Genomic DNA, 11,693 nt, shown 5'->3' on the forward strand with positions numbered 1-11,693 from the left:
TAAAGATATATTAGTTATGTGTATATCAGTCTATTTCATTGCAATAAGACGAAGGAGACTTTAAACTGTTAGACATACTGCGGACCAGTTTATTTCAAGGTTTGTGGAGGAATTTCTTCAGCAGATTTTCATCTATGTGTTGGTTTATATCTGCAACTGCTTGTCCTTCATTGGATTTTTGTGAGTCACCACAAAGATTTAAATGCAAAATTCATAAACTTCAGCCAGCCTATAGATGAACACAGCTGCATTTATTATAAGAACAATCTTTCAGGGTAATGGACATTACAGTTTTCCAACTATAAAGCAACACATTAGAGCTCAAAAAGCCATATTACAAGTTAAAACATTACTACATGTAAATAAAGAAATTAAATATTACAGCTTCAAACACATTCACAGGCTACAAATGCTGGACAGAACCAGGGCACATTTTTTTCCACAACAACTAATAAATAAATACAACATTTTTTCCTCATACACATGTTAAAATAGTCTTTGCAGAGAGCTGGCTGTGAGAAGCATCACAATCCTCATTAAATATGTGGTCTCAGTTTTCAGTGCAAATGAACAAAAATAACTTGATGACATGGTGGAAACTACTGGAATGCATTTTGATAGTGATGGACTCCACGGGCAAACCTGATGTGTTTTATGAAGACACTTAATGTAAACTCCATTCCTTGTTTTGTAAAGCACTGTTAAGAGAAAGAGAGGTAAGCGTGCATCTATCTAACTATGCAGATCCTGCATGGGCCAAAGAAGAGGAAAGATTGATTAAATCAAAGCAGTCTTTAACACATTCTGTCTCAGCATTTTGAAGAAAGAGGCCTGACATTACTTCGGGATACTCAGCAGAAGTGAAATGCAGTGAATGACTATAACAACTGTAAACCGCTCCCATCTGTTTGAGTGTATTTACACTCTCACACGTCACATCCAGTGGTTCTACTTTGTGAAAACATCAGTATAGTCTTACAACCACTGAATTGTCAATGTAAGGCATCACACTTTGTACATCTGTAATAATATTTATACGACAGTTTGCGTCACACCTTGTATAAAGATACAGCAATCTAAGTAGTTAAGTAATGTAAACAATGAATTTACATTTTAAACTGATTTGTTTGTCAAAATCCTGGACTTAGAATTTAAAACTGTCAATTTATTATTAAAAGGCCAGAACAATTTTTTTTGCTTCTGGTAATGATCTGGTGTTATCTCTCTATGCAACAACAAATGCTCACCCCGCATAAGCTTAAAAGTTGGAAGCCTATCCTTACATTGTTTTATCAGATAAAGAGATAACAGATTGTAAATAACTTTATAAACCCCTCTTTCAGTCATGAACCACATGATCCACTTCAAGAGTGACATGTATGACATACCTAACCTTTTTCAAGACGGTTTACATTTTCTTTGCCAATTACAGACTTGTCTTGGACTGACAAGAATGAAAACTAATCAAGTGGAAGATGTAGAGCTGTTTTGCAAGTTCAAATTGTTTTTTTTGCCTGCGAATCTAAATCCACAATAATTGTATAGCCCCTTTTCTAGCCTATAATAAAACTGATGCAAATAAAAGAGGTAAAGTAACAACTGGGCATTTCTACAAATTAGACCTATCATTCAACTCTCTACATAGCTTATTTCACTCAGTCCCTGGTATATTCTGTGTGCAACCTAAGATCCTACAAGCCTCTCTTGAAATCATATCAGCTAATTCATACTTCAACTTAAGAAATTAAAAAAGGAAAAAGCAGGAGCACTATACAGCTCCATTATCCTTATCCTGAGAATAACTTGGGGGAGTAGTGTCAGTGGAGAGTAATCTGAGAACCTGCTAGTGTCACCAAGACACAGTGTTTGTTAGTCAAATCGTCCTGGAAGCTCAACTGGTGGATTTAATTATCATACATTAATAGTTGTGCTTAACTCCGAGTAGACTCTCAGTAACTCTCAGTCAGAAGGCAACCCAGTGAGTCATAATGAAACGGCAAACTGTGTGTGCGACCCACCTGATGTGTGAGGACAGTACAAGGCAAGACTTTAACTAGTATGAATATGTGAACAATTTTCTTCGAACTGGCAGCATTGACAACTGGTCAGCTTTTTTCAAGAGCACAAACGTTACTTCAGTCTGATCCTTAAAGCAGACAGTTCAGGCTTATTATCGGAGAGTTTATATTTTACTGTCTGAGGTCTGAAACAAACTGATTTGGTGAAAATAAAGGCTATGGTCACATACATATGATAAAGATGTGGGTCCTTTCTAACAGATGATGTTTGTACGCTGGTCACTTAAGTAGGCACGCCGGTACAAAGTCAGACAATCCAGTACTCTGACAGGCTTATTGAGGTTGTTCACAAACTGATGCTAATTATTTATCTTAAAAGGTTTTTCTAATACTCTGCAACTGAAGTGTGCATTGATGATGATGTGGCCAAAATATTATAAATACTGTTGAATTAAAAAGAAAATTCTGATACTCATTGTCCTGCACATGTTCGTCTGTGGCTAGATTTTGACATTGTTAAACCAATTTGTTGGCTATTGAAATATGATCAGAACAATCTGATCAGTGGAACCGTTATTTCAGAATTCCAAAGATAAAAGCCTCCACAACACATTTATACTACAAGAAATAACCTATCCTGTCCAAAACATGAAAAGTAGTCAGGTGTGAAGTTCAGCTCATTTATATGAGAAATATTCAGAACCCAGTTTTGTCTGATGTGCAGTGATGACACCGGGTAAATAAATTAATTTAGTTTTTGTTTCTTTGAAGTGCCTCACACAGGTTGTGGTTTGGATCAGGCTCCTGACTCATGATCTCGACACACTCCCACTCTCCATTAGAACTGGACCGCTTCACTGCTTCAACTACCGTCTGCACGTACAGGCCGTCCTCGAACGTTGGTGCCATTGCGACTGGCCCTCGTGCCCAGGACCGGCGCTCCTCATGAGCCTGGAAAGACTGTCTCAGCGCCTTCACCATGGAGCTCAGTCCGTGCAGGCGAGGCAGGGACATCTCTTTCACCTCTGGTCCAACCCACCCACTGTCACCGAGGAGCAGCTCCTCACCATTACTCCCATTGCGCTGCCCGTATAGCTCCGTCCCCCTAGCAACCAGTCTACCAGTGGATCCAACTACCATGACCTCGTGCACAAACGACCCGGGCATGTTGAAGTTCAGGGTCACAGTGCAGCACACGCCACTGGAGCTTGTTCCCCCCATTAACATTTGGAAGAAACAGAAGTCATCGCTGGTGACATGGCGGATCCCTCTTATCAATCCGTTCTGCGGCACGAAGGTCCGCAGTAGGCCGTGCACACGATGGGCTCGAGCGCCAGTCAGGTAACTCAAAAGGTCAATTATGGTGGAGCCGACGGTGTGCAGACCGCCTCCGCCCATCAGCTCCTCGCATGTCCAGCCATAGGACTGGTCCAGAAGGCTTGGACCGTACACTCGGACGTCACACACCTGGAGTTCACCAACGTATCCCTCCACCAGCAGCTTCCGCATTGCAACAAACGCTGGCAGGAAACGCAGTGTGTTACCCATAATGCTGAGCAGTTGAGGGTAGTATCTGGCAGCAGTAACCATCTTGAATGAATCCACAGCAGTTGCAGCTTTCTCACACACAACATTCTTACCAATACCTGCAGGGAGAGGGGAATGGGGCTGTTATTCTTAAGATGAAACATTTGGTAATAACAATACAAATAAACATGGTACGGTAGAAGAATGAAGAGGGTGGAATTGACCAATAATTTATGTTTGAGGGCAATATTTCATACTGAGTGACATTTATTTGCTGTATGTGGGCATGCCTACCGAAATAAACATTTTATGAACGTCAAAGGCAAAAATATCAGAAATGTAGAAATTATATACATTCAAATGTTGAAAATAAAATTAATACAATTTTTGAAAATGAAGATGTCCAGAATAGTTTAAATTTTGGGCAGAAATACCAGTTTTATTCTCAACATTCTCAATTTATTCCTGAAGATATATCATTTCCATTAATGAGAGAATAAAAACTAGGATGTTTTTTTTTTTTTTGATTTGGCCTTAGTCAATGGTTACAAGCATATTAATGGGTGTGTGTTGAAATTTGATTTGAAGTTTTGCTGGACTAGGTCCATTTGTGTTTGGGCAGTGAGCTTGATGGCCTCACTGTCCAGTTCCTGGCATTTGATATAAATAAACATTAATAATAAGTTAACATTATCTCAGTTGCTCAGAGGGTGTGTAGTTTTATCTATACAGATCGGCTTTCGGTAGCTCTGGGTATCAGCACTATGGACAAGCTGCTCAGTGGGGAAACATTCAGGAAGTTGCAACTAAAACAGGAAACTGAGGTCAACACTCAGGAATTCCATCAGATATACCACGTTAACGTTTTACATCTGATATGATGAGGCGTTGATGAGATTTGTACAGTGTGCTGTAAACAGATTTTAAATGTTGAAGCCTGAAATCTTTTGTGGTTTTGTTTGTTTTTCTTCCCTCCAGATAACTACGATCACAGTGGTTGGGACTAGAATCACCGTTAATCACAGGCCATAAATAACTTGCACAAAATATTCACAAAAAGATGCATCTGTTTGTACTATTTGCACCTTTCAGGAGGAGTTTGTGATCGGAATACTTGCACATAAGTTTCAGCTCTTAACATTCCACACCCAGCTGGGGTCACAGTGGCAGTTTGTATAACTCCCACACTTGTACAGAGTAAAGAGAGACTGATAAAGTGTCTCACATCAGAGCTCTAAGAAGAGACATCTTTTCACAAAATATCTATAACATTCTCTTCTTTTATGGCTCGAGAGGATTGTGAATGTTGTATGCACAAATATGATTTGTAAACTTTAAATATGTTTTCGGGTCTATCACAGAGAATGGAAGTCTTGATTCAAACAAAAGTGGGTATGTGTTTGCATAAACTCTTACCTAGTGCTTTGACAGCGATCTGTCGTGTCATTGAGGGGGGGATATAGATACAAACAAGATCGACATCTTGGTGCAGCAGCACATCATCGGATCGGCTGGTGTGGAATGGGATGCCCAGTTCCTTTGCCAAGCAGCACGCCTCCTCTTCGCTCCGGCCCCAAAGCGCATGGACCTCAAAGCCTTCGGCTTTCAGCAGCGGGACGAGCACCCGGGCCGTGCTCCCCGTGCCAAACACACCGACTCCAGGCAGCATGGCAGAGCCACTCACTGTGACCTCACGTTTGAACCATGGTCAGTTTCGCCGGCATTTCAACAGCAATTTATCAACTCGTCTGATAAAGTCCACCGCTGACGTCTCCAAATCAGTGTGAGCTCACCTACAGAAAACAATGAACAGACTTTAAGCTGGGAAATAAGTCTTTTAAACATCCAAGAATGTAATTTACTGTTTATTTCCTTTTCCGTTTAACTTAAAATAAGCCTGCAAAATCAAAAGCAGCAAATTAACATTGTAAAATATTTCACTTGACTTGGATCTAACGCAGGGTTTAAAACCATATGTTGCCATGGCCAAACAGGAAAGCAATAACCTGCCTCAGGGGACAACATAACTTCTTCTAGCCATCCCACATTTTTGGCTGATGTATCAACAAACAGGACTAACATGTCTGAGACTTCCAGACCAGCTAGTCTTATCAGAAGTCACATTGTGTCCTGCTGCATACTTTACATGCTTTCCCTCACGTGTACCACACCCGCCAAATGTCAACGTCATCTCTAACCAAACATGTCTCTGTGCGGACATGTATGATGTTGACTTAAAGGTTTTTTCTGTGTAAATATCATTTTGTGCCTCGGGTCACCTAAAAACTTTCGTGACTTGGTCTCCTGGTTTCTCAATGTAAAGCGAAGTAGGAACCTGTGGCTTTTAGGAGTACGTGTAACTTCTGCAGTCGGTTTTGGTGGCGGGCTGAACACAGTATGTTGTACAATATATAATACAAGAAGAGGTTCGTTAAATAAACAGTTGTCTGCTGATGTGTTTGTAAATGACTACACGGTTGTGAATTTGAGGGCATGAACATTTGAAGTTAATGGCAGAGCAGCTGGCAGGAACAGAGCCTCCCCCCTCCGAGGTTGTACAGCGACGGGCTCAACAAGGAAGGTACCTGTGCACCTGCATTACCTGGGTAACCTGTGACAGCTGAGCTTTTTTCTGTTTTAAACGGCAGCTACTCTCAAACATACGAGAGCAGCTGGAGCTTCTCTACTACCTACTATATTACCTGAGACAGGAACCGAGCGGTGTGTGTGTGTGTGTGTGTGTGTTGACCCAGCTGGACACATAACAAAGCCATGTCACGCCAAACCACCGCTGTCAAAAGCAGGAGGAGTTACAAAAAAAGCGCCCAATTTTCTACTTTAAGTCTGCGAGATTTGGTCTCCACTTGCGTGGATACAAATTAATACACTAGACACACACACGCCCTCGACTGGCTGCACACTGGGCTTATTGATAACGTTAGCTAGCACGCGCAGCTAGCCGGCCATACAGCCCTGGCAGACAACCGCGATGAACGCGGGCACTTTACACAGTTCATCTGTAAAGTTCAGCCGAGAACCGGCCTTTTAGCGCATGGAAAACACAACACGGAGAGAAAAGTAAGTGTAACAGTTCTCACCTATTCGCCGAGTCGACATCAGCGGCGGAGGCGGTCGGTGTTGATCCGGGCGCTGCCCAGTTGCTAATGGTAACTTCTTCAACGGAAAGCTGAGGACAGTCGTGTTTCCCGTTGCGTGCATACATTAGGCATTACGGTAACCGATGTGAAGCTGGGCTCTGCACCACTACAAAGGGCTTTACGGTAAAACATTACCCTAGTGTACAATGATATTTATTATACTACTGAATTGGCTTAAGGACGTCCAAAAACACGCAGACACACCCACGTATTATTATTATGTTTGTGTGTGTGTGGTTCTGTGTTTGACCTGTGATTTCCTGGTGACCTATCCAGGGTGCACTTTACTTTTGCTCATAGTAAGCTGGGGATGACTCCCCGGACAAGATAAAGTGGTTAAGTTTTCCTCCCAGTGTACAAAAACATGCATGTGAGATGCTTCAAAAGTTAATTGGTGACCCTAAATAATTGCTCTCGGGTGTGAATGTGAGTGTGTGGTTGGCTGTCTGTGTTTTTCCCTGGTGACCTGTGACTTGTCCTCACTCATAGTATGCTGGGATTGCCTCCAGCACCCTAAGACCCTCCATAGGATAAAGCGGAATAGAAGCTGGATGGATGGATAAACAAGAAGATATGGGAATGATGGCTGAAAAGGAATAAATCTAAATTATTCAAGATGTGTAAAATATTAGAATCTTGCAATCTTAATGAGATCAAATACTATTGTCATTGTGTATTGTTGAGATTTTAATGGACAAAACATAGTGAGGGAGGCTGAATTAATTCATTAATTTATTGAATAATAAATTATAAACAACAACAAAGGTTTAAACAATGTTTTAACAAATCCCAAGGTAGCAATAACACAAGCCAAACATCGCTAAACCAGCCTCGGAAGCAGTGGACGCTCATGACCAGCAGGGGTCAGTAATGCAGCTTGAGGTGTGGCGACTATAATAAAACTCCCAAGACAACGAAGAAGAAGATTGAAGCGCGGTGGATTGTGGGACCATTAGTTCTCCGCGCGTCGGTTATTTTAGGATCATAGAGAAGAACAAAACAAGACGTTTTAGGACCAAAACCAGCGATCAGCCTTCAGCTCAACAGCCACAGCAGCTGTGTGCGTGCCGTGCGCTCTGAAAAACTGTGGATCACTCGGTGTTCGCCAGCGGAAGAGGCTCACTTTTAAGAAAATAAACAGGAAGTTGCTAGCTTTGTGGGACGTGTAGTTCGGCTGCAGGCCGCCGAGATTCATACCCGCGCACAGAGAACAGAAACAACAATAAAATACACTCAACTTCTCCCGGTCAGCGCTCGTTTGGCCTCGGCGCTGCAGCTAACATGCCCGGGTTCACATGCTGCGTCCCCGGGTGCTACAACAACTCGCACCGGGACCGGGACCTGCGCTTCTACACCTTTCCAAAGGACACCACGCTGAGGGAGCAGTGGCTGAGGAACATCTCTCGGGCCGGGGTCAGCGGCTGCTTCAGCACCTTCCAGCCCACCACGGGACATCGGGTCTGCAGCGTGCACTTCTCCGGGGGCAGGAAGACCTACACCATCAGGGTGCCCTCCCTCTTCCCCCTGCGAGGAGTGAATGAGCGCAGGAGTCGGCGGGGTAGGGGGAGAAAAGTGTCCGCCGGGGTTCCCTCCCCCGCCGCCGCAGCCACCTCCGGGATCGTGATCACCAGTGTGCTGGGAAACACGGCGGAGGGAGCTGAGGGCAACGCCGGGGGCGAGGCGAGCGACGACAGCATCACCGTAGTGCAGATAGGCCAGAACGGGGAATATCTGGGGACGGCGCGGCTGTCTGCTCAGTCGGACGGAACCTGTTACAGCGCGCCGGTCTCCTCCGCGGACGACCTCCGGGGAGACCCCTCGCCGGCGGACAACCCGTCCTCCGTGCACCAGTCGGCGGTACAGTTTGTCAGCGTGACCAGCAGCCCACTGGACCACTCGTACTCCCTGACCACCGGCACCACGTCCGCCGAGCTGCTGCGCAAACTCAACGAGCAGCGGGACATCATCGCGCTGATGGAGGTGAAGATGAAGGAGATGAAGGCGACCATCCGCCAGCTCCGGGTGGCCGAGGCCAAGCTGCAGGAAGAGGTCCGGGAACGGGACCGGCTTCTGTGTGGACACTCGGCGTCAGGCAGCGTTCGGAAAAAAGTGTGACGGGACCGGGTGATTTCATCTGAACCTCGGACTTACGAAGACCCAGCCGTGCTTTATTCATCAGGGTCAGTCACACAAGTTTGGCCGGACGACCAAATGAAAAACATAAATATTTTGCAAAGTTTGTGTTCATGTTGGTTTAATGTAGCTTCAAATCATATTTACGCAACTTTGTACAAAGATTAAATGTGAGTTTGAGGACGTCAAGTTTGTTACAACAAAACTGTAGAAATGATCATACTTCTCGAGGGAACCTTACTTCGGTGGAACATTTCACACAGACATACATAGGAGAGTGTACACATTTCAAAACATTCATCAGGGTTAAATATATATGTTTCTGAACATTTTGTGATCACATTGTTTGGCATTGTCCGGCACTTTCACACAAAAGTACTTGACACAAGCTTAATTTTTATTTTCAAAGCTTGAATCAAGTTTTTAATGTGATAATCTTACCAAAACCATGTTACTGACTCAATAAACACACAGTGACAATATATTTTCATCAAATAGACACATTTGTCCATAGGACTGATGTAAAAAATATTTGTCTAGTTAATGTAGCTGATTGTAATAACTTCATTACTGAGCACATGAAAATATGCACAGTCTTGCTGCCCAGTCGTAATTAAGACAAGACTCATAGTTGGCACCAATTTCCAAGTCTCGCAGGCTGATGCCTTCATAACCATCCTACTGTCTAGTTGCATACAATGTTTTTCTTTTTCTTCCCTACCTTCTCAGCAGAAATCACTAGGTTATTGCAGAAAATCTCTCCATGGACTCCAGGGATTGTTTGCACCAACACGAAATAAGAGTTTTTGAACACTTTTCTTGGTGCGCTGGCAGTTTTACCATAACTTTATTAGAGTTGCCTTTGGAGCGATCATAAGCTGCTTTCCTTTGGCTTTGTTGCAAAGACTTTTGCGCAACAAAACGGGACTCTGAGGACTTCCTTATAACAATAAAGGGCACTCGATAGATGAAATGTTAGTCAAGGATGTTTCTTGACAAGAAGCATTGGGTTTGTGCATTTGTGCAACAGTCCTTTTAACAGAAGTACAAACATTCAAGATATTTTATGCAGCTTGAACATGTACGTTTGTCTCGGAGGCTGTTTTCTCAAGGGACATCTACTAGTTTCTGTGTGGTTCATGTACTTTATGTGCCTGTTTACAGTTAGATGGTTTCTTTACACAGACTATTAGGAGCTGCATCCCTGTAATTCAGGACACTACATTTCAAACATCAGAACGTGGTCTAACAGCAGTGCTCTACTCTCATTTTAAATTAGATTTCACTTTGAAACAGTGCAGATACATGCAGGTAAATTTTTTGAGTTACACTAGGATGTCAGTATGTTGTCCATTGTCACTGTTACTTAACATATACCCTGTGGGTTACGAAATCCCTCAGGGTATCCATTGTTGATGCCTTTAATCTGGATCATATTGAGTGAAATCTCTCTGGACTGCGGTGCAGGTTTTGTTTTTGTTTGTTCTAGGAAAGAAGAGACAAAGATTTGCAGTGAAGTACAGTATTTTTTCAGCTGTGTTGAGTTGTGGAAAAAAAAATAAAATTTGTATCATTTAAAATCCTTGAACGAGTTGTGATGTTAATGAAACGTGCACTCAAACATATAATGCAAATACTGCTCTATTAGTCCACTTACCAGTTAACACCCTGTTTACATGACATTTCATGTGACAACCCCTCGGCCATTAAAAAAGCTGTTGAAAAGCTGTTTCAATGCAGCAGGACACACATGTAGTTGATATGCTGGGCCACAGGAGGGGGCTGTTGCTCGTTTATGAACAACACGCTATAATTGTGAACAACCGAGAGTACTAGACATTCATATGGATGATGACTCAGATGCAATTAGGGGTAAGTCTCAACTATTTAACTATCAACATGGACTATAAAACTTGTATTCGGACCAAGAGTCATATCACTACAGCGGCCGCCATGTCTGTTTACTGGCACATGAACAGAAGGTACTATTTACCACGGGGGGATTCGTGCTGTGAAAGAAAGTTGAGAATGCAGTGGATTGGACCACCGGTGTTGTGTAACCGGACCCCCCCCAAAAGTGAAGAAAGTTTTGCTGATACACTGTAATGGCAGCAATGGCCTGTTTCAGAGAGCCTTATCTGGTTGAAACTGAATGTTCGGAAGAACAATGTCAAGGTGAACCATCTGCTGTTGTTTGTTAGAAAACTCAGAGTATCTTGTGAATGTCTTCCACCCCTCCCTCCTGTACTCCCTTACTTTGGAAAGTTGATAATTGCAGCGCCAGAATTCCATCTGCGCACTCCTGCAGAGACTTTGCTCTACTGTATGACCTGTGTGCCTTGAAGCTTCAATAAAAAACACAAAAGACCAGCTCCATCCAGGACTCTTTTATTTCTCCAAGTTGAACAGGTGATGAGCACAATTTCCACAACAACACTCATTTTCATTGTCATGTAAATGGGGCCTTAGTGACAGTTGACCTTAACTGCATCGTCTAACATGTAATATATTTGTGATTGTATTTGGAGGAGTATAATACTTTAAAACTCAATTGCCTTAGCAGTTTATAGGTATCTCTTTATTGTGCAGTGAAAAAAATTCTTGCACCTGAAATTTAAGTAATGCTAAACCCCAAAATGTCACAAACCCAATGAAATGGTCCGTATTATTGCCATCCTGATTTCGTCCATCCAGTAATTTGCTATCCCTCTTCCTTCTGCTCAGGGTTGTGGGACCCAATATGGGCGAGGGCAGGGTACACCCCGGACAGGTCTCCAGGTCATCACAGGACAAACACAAGAGAGAGAGACTTTCACATCTAGGGGCAATTTAGGGTAATTACTTTACCTCGCATGTA

The 11,693-nt window shown here is 43.0% G+C and overlaps 2 protein-coding genes across 3 annotated transcripts; one reads left to right on the forward strand and one right to left on the reverse strand.

Moving 5' to 3' along the window:
• Window positions 1–69: 69 nt before the first annotated feature.
• Window positions 70–6,744, reverse strand: gfod2 (glucose-fructose oxidoreductase domain containing 2). 2 transcript variants are annotated; one of them, XM_080458014.1, is made up of 3 exons: window positions 6,644–6,744; window positions 4,962–5,338; window positions 70–3,664 (listed from the first exon to the last, which is right to left on the reverse strand). In XM_080458014.1, the coding sequence occupies exons 2-3, from the start codon at window positions 5,212–5,214 to the stop codon at window positions 2,769–2,771; spliced, it is 1,149 nt and encodes a 382-aa protein (XP_080314140.1). In that variant the 5' UTR covers window positions 5,215–5,338; window positions 6,644–6,744; the 3' UTR covers window positions 70–2,768. The 2 variants fall into 2 exon arrangements, with proteins under 2 accessions (XP_080314140.1, XP_080314141.1); XM_080458015.1 differs by having other exon boundaries at window positions 70–3,538; window positions 6,644–6,720.
• Window positions 6,745–7,632: 888 nt separating this feature from the next.
• Window positions 7,633–11,179, forward strand: thap11 (THAP domain containing 11). The gene has a single exon (XM_080458632.1). The coding sequence runs from the start codon at window positions 7,985–7,987 to the stop codon at window positions 8,816–8,818; it is 834 nt and encodes a 277-aa protein (XP_080314758.1). The 5' UTR covers window positions 7,633–7,984; the 3' UTR covers window positions 8,819–11,179.
• The last annotated feature ends 514 nt before the right edge of the window (window positions 11,180–11,693 follow it).

The sequence above is a fragment of the Lipophrys pholis genome (assembly GCF_963383615.2).
Source record: "Lipophrys pholis genome assembly, chromosome: 2".
NCBI classification, from domain to species: Eukaryota; Metazoa; Chordata; class Actinopteri; order Blenniiformes; family Blenniidae; genus Lipophrys; species Lipophrys pholis.